Below are 17,599 nucleotides of genomic sequence, written 5' to 3'. Positions count from 1 at the left end.
GAAAAATTACTAAAACTGAAAATGATCAACAAACTAGTTTATAAAAGTTAAAGAAAAGCAAATATTACTAAGTGGGTGAAGTATATTTCTGTATATAGCTTTTGATCACATTCAACAGGTAAATAAAAATTTGTAATATTTACATTTTGAATATGACAGAATCAAAGAATACATGTGTTTTTTTCTTTCTTGGAACGAAGGTTCTCTTCAAATATATGAACAGGAAAAATAAGCTTTTAAAAAGTTATAACCATAAATTTAAAATGTCACCACCTAAATGTTCTTCGAAGATACTGCTATAATACAGTTGTAAACATTGAAGAACATGTTTACACCCTCCATATCATAAAGTAAAAACATTTCACTAAATTAAACATGAATGAAAATATTGTGAAAGTGAGTTTACATTTAAAAAGTTGAAATAGCTTGGCAGGAAAGAAAAACCTGTTAGAACAGTTGCATTTAAAATGGATGATCTGACACCTTCCGGTTTCTTAACACAAAACTGTAAGTTCTTTTTAAAAGAAAAAATGTAAATGCTCTTTATATCATACAACCATTCCCACATATTGAAAAAATAATTTTCCATTCATCTTTCAGTTAGAAAACATACATCTTTAAATGTATGGGTTTGACCAAAAGAAATGAACTTTATCAATTATCATAATCACTGACGATATAGTGTAAACAGTATTTTCTCTACTGCACAATACACTTTTCTACATTTTCATTAAAAGAAAAACAAAAAAATACATTTTTCTAATAATAAATATTAAGTGATTATATATAAAGATTGTTTAAATTTCCATCCTATTAATACATGTAATTGCAATCATTTTTTAAAAATAAGCATTCTTTTCCATGGAATACCTGTTAAAAATATACCACAAGAATCCTGGTGCAAATGAAGCCTTTGAGTGGAGGACAAAATCATTAAACGACTCTTGGCGATTTCGAAAAGAAACCCAGCACTCATTTCCGTGTTCCCCGTCTCCAGTCCTCATTTCGTTGGCCCTGTAAGTCTCCATTGGGCCCAGACCCTCCCCCACCGCCCACCATTGTACTCGTTACATACAGGGGAAATTATGAATGGTTATAATGGCCAAATGCAGGCAGAAAAGCAGCAGAAAGAGACTCAAGCAATTTTTCAAGTACAAATTACCACTTAAGGGTAACGCAGAGCGGTGTTCCTGTTTTAAGAATCCCAAGTTCTCCAACTAAAATTCTTTAAATAAAAGTACCAGCCTACCCCACTCCTCCTCTTCCTCCTCCTCTGGAAACTACAGGAAGAAATGGTTTCCGTTTAAATACCGACTTTTCCCACTTTGACTTTTTCTGCTCCGGCCTCCGAGGCCCGGGACGCCCCCATCCCCACGCCAGAAACCTCTGCCCCTGCGCTCCCCTCCCCCACCGGTGGCCAAGCCCGCCCCCGGCCTCATTGATCCCGGAGCCTTTTCTGAATCGCGCAACCAATAGCAAACGCGAAGCCCAAAGCCACCGCGAGCGCAGGCGGAGGCGGAGGAGGTGTCGCCCAGACACCCGCCCAGGACGCCGCGGGCTCCCATCCCCCCACCGGCCTGGCTCGGGGCCGCCCCACTTTGCCGGTGCCCGCGCCAGCAAAGGGTGCACAGGGCGGGGCGCGTCGGCCCGCCTCTCCGGCTCCCTGCCACCCCGCCCCCCCTCGTTGCGTTTCCGTCCCCGCCAACCCCTGGAAAGGTGCTCGCGGTTTGCCGAGGTTACACTTCTGTCATCGAAGCCACAAGGCGAGTTCGGAATTGTGACTCTTTGGCTTTGTTTGATTCCCTGTTTTTAAAGATCGAGTCTTTAAAACTCGGGTAAATAGAGCTGAGGGACTGCCTAGTTAGCACCCCCACTCCAATCACATTAAAAAAAAAAAAAATCAATACTCCTCCCGCCCCCTTCTCCCCTCCCGGAGGATCCGCTCCGACCAGATAACCCTTTCCAAACTCTGTGGTGACCATCAGCTCCCCCAGCCGCGCTTCCCTCCGCCGCCCCGGCTGCGGCTCCTTTAGCATTTTCCGCCCCTCTTTCTCCGCCCCTGCGCAGGGTCCTTCGCCCAATCTCGTTACCCCTCCCCCTCTTCCTCCTCTTGCTAGCTCTTTTTTTTTTTTTTTTTCCTGCGAAACCCACTCTAATTGAGGCGCTGGGATTCCTCACGTGAGACGTTGATTTGTAGTTTGAACACGTGGCTCATTCAAAAAGCCGGACACTCGGAGCGGATTTTTTCCGCCTCCAGCGCCTTCCTCCCCTCCACCCCTTCTCCCCTCCCTCCTGCCAGTCACCCTTCTGGGTTTTTTTTATGGGGAGGCGGTGCTTGCCCTCTAGTAGTGTGATATTTTCACAGTCCGTCGGTCGATGCCAGAGGGTTTGGGGAGGAAAAGACAAAAAGTAGTTTTCCCCCCCTTCCTCTCCTCCTTTTTCTCGCTAATCCCGCCTCCTCCTCCGAGTTAGGAAGACTTGGATGCGTTTGGGTTTTTCTTTTTTCTTTTAATACCTAGAAAAGGAAAAAACAGGAACCCTCGGATCTGATTTTTTTTCGCTTCTCGTTCCTGTCCTTGGTTCTTACTGTGTTTGTGTATTTTAACGGCGAGAAGAGGAGGGGAACTCGCCGGATCCATCCATCGCTGTGGGTGGTTTTAATTTTTCGTTTTTCTAATTTTTTTTTTAAAAGCAACAACCACTCTTCACAATGAACAAACTGTATATCGGAAACCTCAGCGAGAACGCCGTCCCCTCGGACCTAGAAAGTGTCTTCAAGGACGCCAAGATCCCGGTGTCGGGACCCTTCCTGGTGAAGACGGGCTACGCGTTCGTGGACTGTCCGGACGACAGCTGGGCCCTCAAGGCCATCGAGGCGCTTTCAGGTGGGCCCCGGGCCGGGCCTGCCGGGGTCGGGCCCGCGGCAGTCCACACCGTGCTGTCCGCACCGGGCCCCGGCCTGGGCGGGTGCGGGTGCGCCTGCGGAGAGTGGCCGAGGCCCGGGCGCCCGCACGCGCGGGTCGGGGCCCTTCCCCCAGCCGGGGCGCCTGCCCGGCCCCGCGGCTCCCCTCCCCCGCCCGGATCTGCGGGCGGAGGGCGAGCGCGCTGTCCAGAAAACCCCGGCCCGGGCTCGGAGGGGAGCGGGGGCACCGTGCGGCGCTGGGGACCGGGGTTGGAGTGCTGGAGCGGGGAGGGGGGAAGCTCGCCCCGCGCGCCGCCCGGGCCCAGGCGCGTGCTCCAGGCTCCGGCACGCCGGGCCTTGGGGGCCGGGAACGAACGCCCGATTCTCGCTCCTTCTTTACTCTCTGGGTGTGTGTGTGTGGGGGGGTTCTGGCGGTGGACTCGCTGCCTCCTCTCCCGCTCCCAGAGCTGGGCCGAGGGAGAACTCCAAAGTGGCCTGGACCCCGCTGCCTAGCGAGGCCGCGGGCTGGTGCCGCGCACGGGCGGCCCCGCGCTCCCCTGGACCCCGCGGGAAGGCGGGCGAGGGCAGCCCCCGGGTTCTGGGCTCCACCTTCCCGGGTCCGACGAGCTACAGAGGAGGTGGGCGCGGGCGACCAGCGGTCGCCTGGGAGCGCGTCCCCCAGCGGGGCCGGGCTTCGGGCCGCGGCCTCCGGGGCTGGTCGGGCCCGCGCGGGGGAAGGATGCGCTCTGGTCCTGCTCAGAGCCGCGTGCCTTTCGGGGTGGCGGGTGCCGTCCCTCGCGCGTGGTTCCGCGGGTGCCCAGCTGCGCCTTTGGACGTTCGCTCTCTCGGCGCCTGCCCGGCGGTCCTCAAGCCTTTCGTGCCACTCATCGCCGGTTCCCGGCGGGCCTGGGCCGGAACCCGCGGGAGAAGGGCCTTGGCGCCCCCACCTGAGGAAAGCCCACGCAGCCCTTTGCCCAGAGTTTGTCTCCATGGGTCTCGGGGGACGTGGGCGGGGAAGGCCAAGGGGGGCGGGGAGAGTGTTATCGACCTCTGCCTATTGATTCCTCCTTTCCCACCCGCGCGGGGCCGCTTTCTGTCTCGGCTTCGAGCCGCTCGGGGTCTGAGGCGGCCCAGAGAGCTGCTCAACTCGGCCAACTGTCCTGCACCTCTTTCTTGTGTGTCCGCAGGTAAAGTGGAACTGCACGGAAAACTCATAGAAGTTGAGCACTCGGTCCCCAAAAGGCAAAGGTGAGCTTGCTTAGCATGTTCTCATTGATTCCCTTCTCGGCCATTGGGAGGAGAGAACACAGCTGAAAACAAGTTTTCCACTTATTGGGGTTGCTGTGTGGCTTGGCGTTTCTCGTTTTCTTTTGCATTTATGTTTCTGGCAGGTGTGTGTGTGCACACTGGTCTGTAGGACAGCTCGTCTGTGGCCCCTGCCACCGGGTTGTTTATACTGGTATATAAAGTCGCTTAAGGAAGCTCTTTCGGTTAAATGTTCTCCAGCAGAGTAGGTCAGGTTGGTGCAACAGGAAATCAAGAATCTCCGAGGGCAGTTTCTGGGCATCCGTGGGAATTGGGAAGCAGTGGGTGACCGCCCCCCACACCCCACCTGAAAGCATAGTAGAGGCGAAAGCAGCTGCGGCCGCGCGCGGGTGTGGCAAGCTTTCCCTTCTTTGTCCCACGGTGGCTGGCAAGAACCTGGGGGGGCCGTCCGTGCATGTGAGGGGAAAGGAATTTGCCTTTACCCTGGGAGCTCCCCGTGAGGGAACGCCTGGGTTTCTCCTGCCCAAAAGCGCCTTTCAGTTCCTGCAGAATAAGACGGTTTTCTGCAAACCCGCCTTTGTCTCCCGGCCTCCCCCAACCCTGCTCCTCAATTTAAAAAATATTTTGCTTGTAGATAAACCACCATGAGATGGAGAAGGTTGAAGATTTTTGCTTCCTCAGCAAGGAGGGGGTTGAACTTTTTGGAAAGCATGTGTAGTGTGTCAGTTTACAAAGTGTTTGGAGACTTTAAATCCCTGGACTATTTTGGAGAAATGGCTCCTTTCTCCCGAGCAGGCCAGATCCCGGCTCTCTAACTCCGGCTGGAAAGGCTCTGCTTCCTCCCAGGGGGTACTGGGGTTGGCCTGTGCCTTGCTGGCTTCTGCCTTCCCCCATCCCCCACTCCCAATCCGTGGCCCAGCGGTAAGCTGGAAGTTAATTTAAACTACAGCAGCCGGAGGGGGAGCAGCATCTGGTTAGGTATTGGTGCGAGTGTGTATCTTGGAGGGCTGAAAGGGTTTGATATGCATTTCCCTGCTGCTTGACTTGGAGAATTGGCTACCCAGTAGGTCATCTTAAGCCTGTTTGTAGATGGAGTTTTCTTCCAGGTAAATAGTTTCCACCAATTGTGTTTTTGTTCACGAGCTTGTGGGATTCTTGTGGGTTTCTCTTCATGTACTATACTTAATTTTCATTAGGCTAGTTGGGAAGTGATTTAGTTCTAGCTGGGAATTTTGGTAGTGGTCAAATTATTTTATATAGCAGAATTGAATTTTAAAAGCTTTTAAAACAATAGAATGTGTACTGCAAACTATCTAAATTGATCTCAGTTTAATATCAATTGAAAAATTAGGGGAGAACATATCTCCTTAAAAACAAATTTAAAGGGATAGTCTGAATTGTTTCCTTACTGGAAAAAAATGTAAGCATGTTCTGCAAAGTCTAATTGGTTTTTGTTTAGCCACTGTGTCTTATTAATTTTCTTCAAATGTTGAATAAGAAATAGGCAAATAGTTGTGTTGAAGAACTGACATTTTAGCATTCAGGAGTTGCTAGAGTTTAAATGTATTGACCTGCCTGTGAATGCAGTTAGTTTGCTATACTCTCCTGATTTTCTCTAACCTTGTGAGTTTGTTCCTCATGTGTAGGGAATTAAAAACATTGTCTGGTAATAGACTGCTTTTATTCTTAAAGGCTTTTTGCCCAACCTAAAAACATATTTAGGAGCAGCCTCTTTGTCATAAAATAACAAGTAACTATTGAAGAAAGCACATAAAGGAAAATGTTACTAGTGGCAGCAAGTATTAAACTGGAGAAGCTTCCATTGATGAACAAGGTAGATTAAATTTTCTTGCTGATTTTCATTAGTCATTGAAATGCTCAGGATTTTGAAGGATACGGTGTTACTAGCAAAGTAAATAGTATATTAGAGACAACTTTTTTTTACTGATTTATTAAGAGAGCCATCAAGGAAGCCCTTTGCTTGTATTGAAGTGCTTAAAACCAATAATGGAGCTTGATTTTTCTGCCCAGGGAGGTTTGCTGGAAACCTTTATTACAATTTGGATTTAACTGACCCTTGAAACGGTATTGCAGTTTTCCTTATCTGGACTGTTCTACTGTCTGAATAGGCTTTGGGAGAGAGCAGAGAAGGCACCTTGGTGATCCGCCTACCCAGCACCTAGAGGATGGTCAGGTGGTACTGATGAGAGTGACTTGAATGCCGAAGCCCAGTCCTTGGTGGTGAGCCTGCTGGACTTCTGGGTGGAGTTCTTTGTGCTTAGCAGTCATTGCGTTCCATCCCATCATCATGTGGGCATCTGAGGCAGGCACACCCACATGTGCAACAGTGACCTTTATACCTGCTGTGCAAGGCATGTTGGGAGTCTGAAGAATGCTTATGGCAGCACTCTGAGATGGATGAATGGGCTTGTAGCAGCTAAACAGGGGAGCAGGCCAATGGGTGATGTGACACGTGGTAGGCTGGCCAAAATTCTGATGGAGAGCAGAGCTGGGCGGACCCTTGCTGGAAGGGGCATTGTGGAGTTTGGTTCAGACCAAGCTTAGTTCCTGATTACTGAAGTCTCAAGGGAATGTGGAAGGAATGTTGCTTTTCTGCATTCACATACCCCTCAGTTGGGGGAGATTATAGCAGTGCTTCAGAGCTTGAGTTCCTCTGCATTCAGAATGAAGAGAACATTGCCTAGAGTACCTGTGATAGTATTGCACTTTTTGTTCCAAATAAGAAAGATACAACACATGAAGACTTGGCTTCACTCTGGAGATATAAGCTTTAAAAAAATTTCCCTCCCTACCCCTGGGGGAAAAGGTGGGTGTGAAAATTGTCATGGCTTTGGAAGACCATAGCTGACTTTGGGTCGGAAGAGTCACTGGTGTCTTGTGGGACCTTGTATGTGCCCCTATATATTTATGTAAATAGCACTGATTTCCTTTTGTTATGTTGTGGGCTATTGGGCATGGGAGAGGGAACAAGAAAGTCGCTGACACTGGGGAACTTAGAGGATGGTGGTTTGTTTTCCACTACTTTTAAATTATGAAAATTGTCATATTTTCCAACTTTTCTAGCTTAAACTTCCTCATGCTTTAGCTGTTAACCTTGATTAGAATTGTATGTAGCCAAAAACATATTTTAATAAAAGAGAAAAAATAGTGGGATATTATAGTTAATATTTTTCCACGAAGGATCCGTTAAAATAAACGGTGGTGCCTAAGCTCAAGTATCTTTGTTTTTTGCTTCCATGAAATAATTTTTAAACAAAGGAAATTAAATGGATAACTTATTTCCATATTAGAATCTTGTGTTTATGTATAGTATATAAATGGGATATAGAGCATGTATAAAAGTTATTGGGGTTTTAAATATATCTTACTTTAAATGGCTATTTAAAAACTAGTGCTGCATTTTATATAAAAGCAGTTACGTATAGGCTAGAATGGTGCCAGGAGTAGCCATGTGCCAGTTAGCCAGGGCATAAGAGCCTGGTGTCTCAGTACATTAAAAGCTGTTTTTAGTGCTAAATATTTTAACATGGTATGCTCCAAGGTGTTTTAACAGGGATGCTCCTGGGTTATCAGTGGTGGTCCAGGTGAATCTTGTGAATTAGGGAAATTTCTCACACATTCGTAGACCTGAGGTTCTGAATGTTAGGAAGCTTTTGTGGCTGGTAAAGGTTATCTTTGCAATGCAGGGTTTAAGATCAGTAATGCATGACTGCTTAAGTGGTTGTAGCCAATGAGATTTTTCTTGATTTCATGTTGTTTTCTCAGTACAGTTTGAGAAAGTTAGAAAGATTTCTTGCTTTTCTTTCTCACTTTATTAGATATTTTAAAAAAATGTTAATAAGAGGCTTCTGTGTGTCTGTCCGTGATAACACGGAAGACGTTATGAAAACATGACATGTGCCTGGAGCCAGTGGGAACTGAGAATCTTGGCTTCTGTTTCTGGCTTCCTTTTGATTTGTGGGATGACTTACATTCTCTGTTCATGCCAAACGCCATTATAATAAACTAACAAGGGGCATACTTTGCTCAGAGTTTTAAGTTCTTCTTAAAATAAGTGAGTTACCAGCTAAGATTTAAAGGTGTATTTTGGAATTACAGAGAGATGGGCTTTCCCCTGTAAGGAGCTTGCATTTCTTTTGTGTAGTATGGTAGCTGAGTTGCTTTTGCACCTGTACCTCGTTTGGGCAGTCAGCATGAGGGACACGATCTTTGAAAGGCTTTCGTGAGTCACACCACTGCAGTTCATGTGTTGTTGTAGGTCTGGGATTCCATATTAAAGTGAAGCTGTTGAGCCACCTTGATATATATTTTGAAGCAGCTCCATTTTAACATTCTTTAACAGCATTCAGACAGCAGCTATTCTAGCAGTAATTTTGAAAAGTGTGAATTATCCATTCAGGAACGCTGGTAGTTGGTTTGGTCTGGGAGGAAAGAGAGTCTACTATTTTTAGTGGAGGTTCCTTTATCAGCTGTTGATTCTGATTCAGGCTTGTAGAGTCATAAGACAGGAGGTGGCAGTGTGGGAGCAGTGACCAAGGGATAGAATTGGCATTTTTAGGTAGGCTCTCTGCCCCATAAATCTGATGTTTACTAGTGGGCTTTGACTGTGGAGTTTTGTTTGGAAGCTGGTTGCAAACATAGTTTTCAGTGCTCTGTTAAAACTGTATTTTATCATGGTCCGAAATCGCAGTTTGGTAAGTGTTCGGTATTGGTAAATACACACAGTTATAAATACCAATATAGTATGTGAATTTTGTTGCCCTGAAGGGGAATCTATAGTACATAAATTATGTGTTTCAGAGAATTATGCCGAGAGTGTATAAACTTGCTTAAGAAATAGTTTGAAATTACAGAGGTATTATTTGAGGAATCTAGTGTAGGTCTAAGAACCCGCTTGCCCCAGTGCCGGAGACACAAGAGATGTGAGTTAGATCCCTCGGTCAGGAAGATCCCCTGGAGAAGAGTAAGTTGCTGTTGTCTTGAGCCACCAGTTTTCAGGGTAGTTTATTGTGCTTCTCTGTGATCATATGGGTCTGCTCGGTGGTTAGTTCTGTTCCACTTGGTATCATTTTGAGTCATTTACTAAGCTGGGCTAAAAGGTCCAAGAAGACTCCACTCACATGTCTGGCCTCTTGGGGCTTGTTCAGGTCATCTTTCACCACGTGGTACCTCATTACTCAATAGTGGCCCCTGGCTGGCTACCCCTGGTGAAAGCAGAGGCTGCTGGGCCTTTTGAAGGCTAGGTGCAAAATTGGCACATTATTGCTTTTAATCTCATTCTGTTGATTAAGGCAGGCCATGAGGCCAGCACAGGTTCCAGGGGAATGTGGAAAGAACGGTAGAGTGGCGTGCATGTGCAGAGAGGAGGAATTGGTGGTTGCAATCTGTGTAGTTCTTCCACAAGTTGGAGGATCCACAACTTCCCACATGCATTTTGGCTTGAAAATGCTTAAAACATAAAATATCTGAATATTGTATTTAGCTCTAGAAATGGGGAGCCAGTCCACTTGTATTGTCTTAACAAGAGAAGATGGTGTTAGCCCAGAGGTGATGAATAGTGGTCAGTTTCTGTTTATTTCTAGGGAACAGCTGGTAGGATTTACTGATGGGTTAAATGAGGGGTGTTTGAAGAGAGAAGGATGAGAAGGTTTTTGGGCCAGAACAATTGGGTGGAAGGGGGTGCCATTTACCCAAATAGAGGGTACTGTGTGACACATAGGTTCTTGGGTGGAAATTAGGAGCTTTACTTTTTTGCATATTATGTTTCTAATTCTTATTAGAAATTGAAATGATGAAGTCGAGTAGATATTAACAGTTGGATATATTGGTCTGGAGCCCAAAAGAAGGGAAGTGTAGGTGAAAAATTAGAGGCTTTGTTAGCTTATGGTATTGAAGTCATGGAATTGGACAAGGTCATCAAGGAAATTGGAGCTCTTGAAAAAGGGGCCCGCAGAGAAGAGTGAAGGCGGCCAGTGATGAGTGGAAGTCAAGCACAGGGAACTGTTTCTGAGAGAGAAGTGAGGAAAGCCTGTGGAGAAGGAGGGTTTAATCCGCTGTGTAGAATATCACTGAGCGTGTGTGCTTTAGAGGGATGAGTAAGTGACTGAGGGCGGTGTTAAGTCTTGGCCTTCTGGCTGTGCTGTAAATAAATGTAGAGTGATTTATGAATTTTGGAGCAACCTGAAATATAGCCTCTCTTCCAGAATTCATGTATTAGGCTCTTTGTTCATTTTTTTAAAATGTTCTGGAAACATCTAGAAGCATATTCTATTTATAAGTTGCTAGAGATGGAAGAGGGTCCTAAGTTTAGTAGATCCTCTTGCTCAGTGGACAAGACGCTGGTGACAGTTGACCTACCCTCTGGCATCTGTTTTGACACTTTGGGTGACTGTGAGCTCACTTTCTGAAAGAGAACCCCTTCTGCTTTTTATTAGTACACATTTGGTTCCAAAACAGTGCAGAAAAAGTCCAGTGCTTCCATGTGCTTGTCTAAATACTTGATTAAAGACAATGTTGGAAACTAATGGTCACAATATTTATGAATATTATGGGCTAAAATATTTCAATTACTTTGTCATTTTCGTATACTAGAATAAGTAAAACATTCCGTGTATTTTATTCATAACAATGAAGTTGTAAGAAATGTAAGAAACCCTTGAAGTACCCTAAATTCCCTCATTTTTGCATATTAAAATATCTGGTCCTTGGTAAGGTAGCCTCCTCCTCAAATTAAGAATTTTGTCTTTGGCCACAGAAGTAACCGAAACAAGGTGATGTGTTAGAGTAGTTGGTTTTGAGACAGGTGACTTGGTCTGAATAACTCTTCTTAAGACTTTCTTGGTCTATGCAAGTCCTTTGATTATAGAATACTACTTTCAGAGTGTGTTAAACGCCTACTATTTTAAGAGAGGAAAACTAATAAAAATGAGATCGCATGATAGGGTTCCCCTACCAGTGGTATTTGCCATAAGCCCTGGGAGAAGAAGTGACTTGCCCAGGGCACTGATCAGTGGAACCCATTTCCAAACTGACTCTACCCTGTCTTCATTCCTCCCGTTTAAAGTTGTCAGATCCTCAAAAAGTAGCTTACACAGCAGCCTGATCATGTTTGCAGTGGCAAGTCAGAGCAGACACTGTTTCTTGGTGTCTCTGAAGAAAAAAGAAATCTTGTTTGGCTTCTTCGAAGGGTTGATTTTATTGTCTTGGAAAAGGATAGATGCAGGTAGTCTGGAATCCGGCTTACTACAGAATAATATCAGGACGTCCTGTTTTATGATAGCAAATGAGACTACTTTTTCCTTGAAACTTTTTTTTTTTTCAAAGCAACTTCATGTTAGCATAAATGAATGGCATGGAAGTTGGAGGGGGCCTCAGGAGATAAGAGAGTGGAACAGAGGGCCTGAAGAGGTAGATGCTATGGCTTTATCCCAGGCAGGTGGCTGTGACTCACAGCATGTGTTTTAGATGACAAAAGGATGTAGAAGTGTCCTGCATGGAGTGCATGGTGCCTGGTTGTCCCAGTTTGTCACCAAGTTTAGAAGGATCCTGCCTTGGGGAAAACGGTCTCTTAAGCTTGGAATATTAAGGATTAGGAAAGAATAGGAGGGAGAAGTCATGGTGAAACCTCTTGATATAGAGTCCTGATGCCTGCCTCGTATGCTCTTGCTGAATAGAAGGGTGTAGCCAGAAGAATGTTACTTCTGAGTTTGAATCCCTCCTCTGCTTTCTTAATTCATGATATTAAATGTCTGAGCATGAGGAAATCAAATCTGGGAGGTAGTGTGGAAAAGATGCCTTATAGAACCCTGGGGAGGTGTATAAAGCATCAATACAGCATCATCCAGTAGTCACTCCCATATCAGCTGTTGTGTTGTTTCCCTTTCATGTTGAAATGTGAAGGCTGGATGTATATTATTTGGTGATAGGAACAGAAATAAAAATGTTTCTTCTGTTCTGGGACGTGTGCTCATAAAAGTAGAAATCTTTGGGTGGTCTCTTTTGTGTTTTTATGTTCACTGAGCATGAATTACTTTTTTAGAAAAGGTATAACCTAGGAACAATAGAGTATATAAATATTAAGTATACATCTTGATAAATTCTTACAAATGTGTATACTTCAATTTAAAATGTATGAATTATGAAAATGTGAAAATACTTGTTCTTTAATGCTTCCCAATCCCATGCATTACCTAGGTCTTAGATTTGGTAACTTAGTATATTATTTTTCAGAAATTTTCCTATGCATGTATCCACAAACACTTTTTAGTAATCCTATCATACTGTTTATTTTTTTTGCTTTACTAAGTAATGTATCCTGAAGAATCTTCAGTGTAGGTACAAATAGTTAACTCTCCTTAAACTAGCAGTTGGCTCGTTATGCATAGGAGTGCAACAATGTTTTTTTCATAGTGATTTCAGTTGACCATGAGTATATGTGTATCATAGGACTCTTGGATATTCTTTTTACTTGAATATTTTTATAAGGTAAATTCTTAGACTGGAAATTGCTGTCAAAAGACATGCGCATTTAAATTTGGAAGTACTCTACCCAAAACATTAAATCTGTCATGTAGAGTGAAGTAAGCCAGAAAGAGAAAAATATCATATATTAACGCCTATATATGGAATCTAGAAAAGTGGAATAGAGATAAAGATGTAGCGAATGGACTTGTGGACATGGGGACAGAGAGAGAGGAACAAATTGAGAGAGCAGCATTGACATATGTATGTTACCATGTAAATAGCTAGTGGGAAGTTGCTGTGTGACGCAGGGTGCTCAGCTTGGTGCTTTTTGATGACTCCATGGTCTGGATGAGGGGGCGTGAGGGAGGGGACGTATGTTTATGACTGATTCACGTTACTGTACAGCAGAAACCAACGCAACGTTGTAAAGCAATTATCCTCCAATTAAAAAATACACTAAATTTACTGATTGATACGGTTAGTCACAATTTGACAACCAAGGAGCTGTTCCAAATGAATTGGGCAAAGAGACTATTTGGTCAAAGCTGTATTCTCAAGCATGGAGGGCTGTGTCATTTTAGGAACAGCCTTATGCTTTCTACATGGATGTTGTGCTGACTCTGACAAGTCGAGGTCCTGGTTCATTTGTGTCCCTTGCATGTAAAAATTAAGTCAGAGCTATAAAGATTAAATTCTGATAACTGGAACTTCCCTTGCGGTCCAGTGGTTGAGACTCCATGCTTTGGGTGCAGGGGGCATGGATTCAGTCCCTGGTCAAGGAACTAAGATTTAAGATCCCACATCCCACATGCTGACTGGCGTGCCTTCTCTGCCCACCACCCCCCCCCCGAAGCCCCAAATCTGCTAATTTAGAGTTTGATTACCTGGGGTTTATGTTCTTTTAGTGACTTGAATTTTGGATCTTACCCCAGAAACTTAACAATATCTTTTTGCAGTCGGAGCTTTACCAAGTAATATTTTGAGGAGAAATTTGATTGAAAATTAGTTCTCAAAACAAAGTTTTACTCCTCTTACCACTTGAACTAGCCAGGTGAGCATTGGAGAGCTTATTTAAGAGAACCTGTGATGATGTTAAAACTGTTGGAGCCGTGACTGAGTTCTTTCTAGTGATCCCCAAATGCTGATTTTTTTTTTTTTTTTAAAGTCAGCTGTTGTTGCAAAAATGGAGACGCTCTTGCTTTTCTTTGGAGCGATAAGTGAGGTTGAACATTTTAATTTCTCTATTTTGTGGTCTTCAAGTTTACGTACTGCTGCAGTTTTTTGAGTTTCAGAAATGGATTCATTCCTTACGGCTTATAAAAATTCTTAGTTTAACTAGCATAGATGAAGCACCTGTGCTGGTAGACAGCTCCATGCTAGATTTCAGGGGCTTGAAAGAACACATTTCTTTTTCTGAAGAAAAGTACATGGAGTATAGTGACTTGCACTTTGTTCTGCTTCAATTCCTCAGTGATATTTTTGTCTTAACATTAACAGTGGCTCACTGTGCCAGTGATCCCAGAGGTGGATTAATATCTTTACAGGTAGAGAAGTTGTAAAATACACCACGGGGTATGTATGGGATACCCCCGAAACATAGGAGGGTCGTTGACCTTAGTTGAGTGCTGGTGCAGCCAGCCAGAGATAGGTTCAGAGAGCAAGACACGTGAAGGCAATTGAAGCTGTGTGCGGTGGGGATGGAGAAGCAGAAGGGAAGCAGAAGCCAAGGCATGGAAGTGTGAAATACCCTGGTGTGTGTGGGGGCATGGCAAGCTGTTTGGAATTAGACCTGAGTGTGAGGCAGGATGTTGGTGAAGGCTGAGCCCAGAGGGGCAGCGAAAGCAGCCGGTGTGCTTCAGGAGTTCTGATTCTTTGTGTGTTCAACTTTAGGGGCTCACTCAGTTCAGTTTATGTCAGTTAGCAGATGGTTATTTGGGATCATCTCATGCAAGACTTGATGCTTGGGGTTAATTTTGGGATCTGCTCACCAGAGATTGTGTTGAACCACTTTTACTTTATAAGTGCTTCCTGGAAACAGCTGTTCCCCAAATCATTCCATGGGGCATGGAGTTGTTCCCAGCCCTCTGACTGGGATTTGGGTAAATCGTGAGAGAACTAGGATCGCTGTTAGTAAGGCTGACTGAACCTGTGCTGCTTTTTTTTAAGGTTGAATGAAGAACCTGCCTGTCAGTGCAGGAGACATGGGTTTGATCTCCAGGTCAGGAAGATTCCCCTGGAGGAGGGCATGGCAACTCACTCTGGTATTCTTGCCTGGAGAGTCCCATGGACAGAGGAGCCTGGCAGGCTACAGTCCATGGGGTCACAAAGAGTCCGACATGACTGAAGAGACTCAGCACGTGATAGTCATAGTTTTAATCAGTGGTGATGATTAAAGCACCTACTAATTGATTTTTATTATGACATCTCAAATGATGTAATGAACCTTTGGAGAAAAATGAGACCCTTCAATGTGCATGTGCTATTAACTGAGCAAAATTAGAGGCAGCAGTGCACACTATTGGAAGGATCAGTGATCTGTTGCTTGGAATCAGACAAACATCAGTTAGAATCCTTGCTCAGCTCTGTGTTCCCTGGCAAACTGATGCTACTCTGGACTTCTCAGTTTATCTGTTCAGTCCAGTCACTCAGTTGTGTCCAACTCTTGGCGACCCCATGGACTGCAGCACGCCAGGCTTCCCTGTCTGTCACCAACTCCTGGAGCTTGCTCAAACTTATGTCCATCAAGTTGGTGATGCCATCCAACCATCTCATCCTCTGTCGTTCACTTCTCCTCCTGCCTTTTTATCTGTAAATAGGAGCAATAAACTTACTGTACAAGTTTATCTGTAAATAGGAGCAATAAACCTTATTGTTCAAGGTTGTTGGGAATTAAATCATAATGTTTAGAAAGGACTTCATGGAGTATCTGACACAAGTAGTGTTGTTTCATATTAGTAAGCTTGTGTATTTACAAGTTCAGTTCAGTTCAGTCGCTCAGTCGTGTCCGACTCTCCGCGACCCCATGTGACTGAAAAGAAGAGATGAGTGTATCTATTTCTTTGTAATCCCATAGTTTGCTACTGATACATGGAAATGTTTGACACTTCTTTGTAGAGTATGAGTAATGCATTGTGGATAAGTTAAGATTTTGTACTTTAGGTCTAGATGTGTACATCTTGGAATCCCTAAAATGTTTTAGTTAGGAAATTATCTTAAGAGAGATCATATTTTTTTAAAAGGCCGGGAATAAACTCCTGTTAATTTCAAAAAAAGTAGGCAACATATGACAAAAATGTACACAGGATAAGCAGCAGTTCAGAAAGGGATGCCTGAAAGGCTCATCTACTTAGGAAAAGATATCCTGTCTTGCTTATCATTGGGGAAATGCCAGTTGTAATGCCGTTTTCCCCCATCAAGTTAGGAAAAATGAACAAGATTAATAATAACTGGTATTGGCAAGCATGGGTAGGTGTGGGCATTCATACGGCAAAGACTTCTTGGCATGCTATTTGGGAGTATCTGTTAGAACTAAAATGTGAATATCTTTCAAGTATCATGGGATACAACCTACTCTTCATAATTGTATGGTCTGTAAGTATATTTGTAATGAACAGTAAAGGAGCTCAAATCGTGAGGCAGGACTTTGGGTAGAAGTCCAAAATATGTGCAGATAGACTTTCAGGTTTTATTATTTTACTTATTACATTTTAATAGGTATTATCAGATAATCTGGAACTTCCACTATTGTCTGCTTTCCAAGCAGAGAAGATTCTTAGCCTTAATTTGGCTGTCTGGGATGTTTTGCATTTACTCATTTTTGAGCTTTAGGTTTTTGAAAAGGAGGAAGAGAACCAAGAACTGCTTTTCTTTCTTCAAAGCGCTTTGAAGTAATGTTAAACAGTTTTTAACTGTTAGGTCTTTGTTAAAGACTTTTTTTTTCCTCCCCAGTATTGTTTAATAGGAAATTGGAAATAAATGTCCACTCAAAGAAAATGTACCATACTCTAACAAATTATAATGTGGTATATTTCTTAGCATTTACGAAGAGTGGTATAAATTTAAATGTGCTGACATGTGAAGAACAAATTGAAAAACATGGTATAGCTCTTAAAAGATAGATGTTTGGCGGTGGGGGGGTGGAACTTTCATAGGGACATTTGCATGAAAGCACCTGAAAAGGGCTAGAAGCTTATCCACCAAAAAGATTGGTTACCTTTGCAAATAAGAAGTGACTGAGGAGGAGAGAGGCTAACCTTTGGCTTTATTCTTCATTCTAATGGTCCTCAAACTTTTTGGTTTTGATTCTTTGATACTTAAAAACTGAGGCTCCTCAAAGAGCTTTTATTTTTTTTCTTGAAATATACTGTGTAGAGGGCCTACCAGCTGGCTCAGCAATAAAGATTCTGCCTGCGATGCAGGAGATGCCTGTTCCATCCCTGGGTTGGGAAGATCCCCTGGAGAAGGAATTGGCGACCCACTGCAGTATTCTTGCCTGGGAAATCCCATGGCCAGAGGAGCCTGGTGGGCTACAGTTCTTAATCTCAGAGTCAAACGGACTGAGCATGCACACCCTGTATTAGAAATCAACTGAATACTGTTTTATATTACTTTAAATGAATAATACATAGTGTGTATATTGTAATATATGTTACTATAGTAAAACATAATAGATTTTTGTAACAAAATAAACTCATCCAAAGCCAAAATAAAAATTAGAAAAGTGGAATTGCCTAAAATATTTGAAGATTTCTTTAATGTTTGCCCAATAGACAGCTGGACACTCATAAGTACTTCAACATTCAATTTGTTGCAGTATGTTGTTCTGGTTGAAGTATATGAAGAAAATCTAACTTCACATAGATAAACTCTTAGAAAAGGAAAGGAATATTTTAATAGTCTTTTTACATGATTGTGGGTAATTTTGTTCCTGTACTAAAACTCTGCAAG

The 17,599-nt window shown here is 43.8% G+C and overlaps 1 protein-coding gene across 1 annotated transcript in view; it reads left to right on the top strand.

Annotated features, from left to right (window-relative positions):
* Positions 1-2,360: 2,360 nt before the first annotated feature.
* The window catches only part of IGF2BP3 (insulin like growth factor 2 mRNA binding protein 3), a 150,499-nt gene continuing 135,260 nt past the window's right edge, over positions 2,361-17,599 (top strand). The window contains exons 1-2 of the mRNA XM_055420580.2: positions 2,361-2,885; positions 4,090-4,150. Coding sequence (XP_055276555.1) covers positions 2,711-2,885; positions 4,090-4,150 — 236 coding nt within the window. The 5' untranslated portion in view covers positions 2,361-2,710. The remainder of the gene's footprint in view (positions 2,886-4,089; positions 4,151-17,599) is intronic.

The sequence above is a fragment of the Moschus berezovskii genome, chromosome 3, assembly GCF_049115385.1.
Source record: "Moschus berezovskii isolate FMDL1 chromosome 3, NW_MosBer_1.0, whole genome shotgun sequence".
Classification (NCBI taxonomy): Eukaryota; Metazoa; Chordata; class Mammalia; order Artiodactyla; family Moschidae; genus Moschus; species Moschus berezovskii.
The sequence above is the reverse complement of the archived record's forward strand: the minus strand, read 5'-3'. Positions and strand labels throughout refer to the sequence as shown.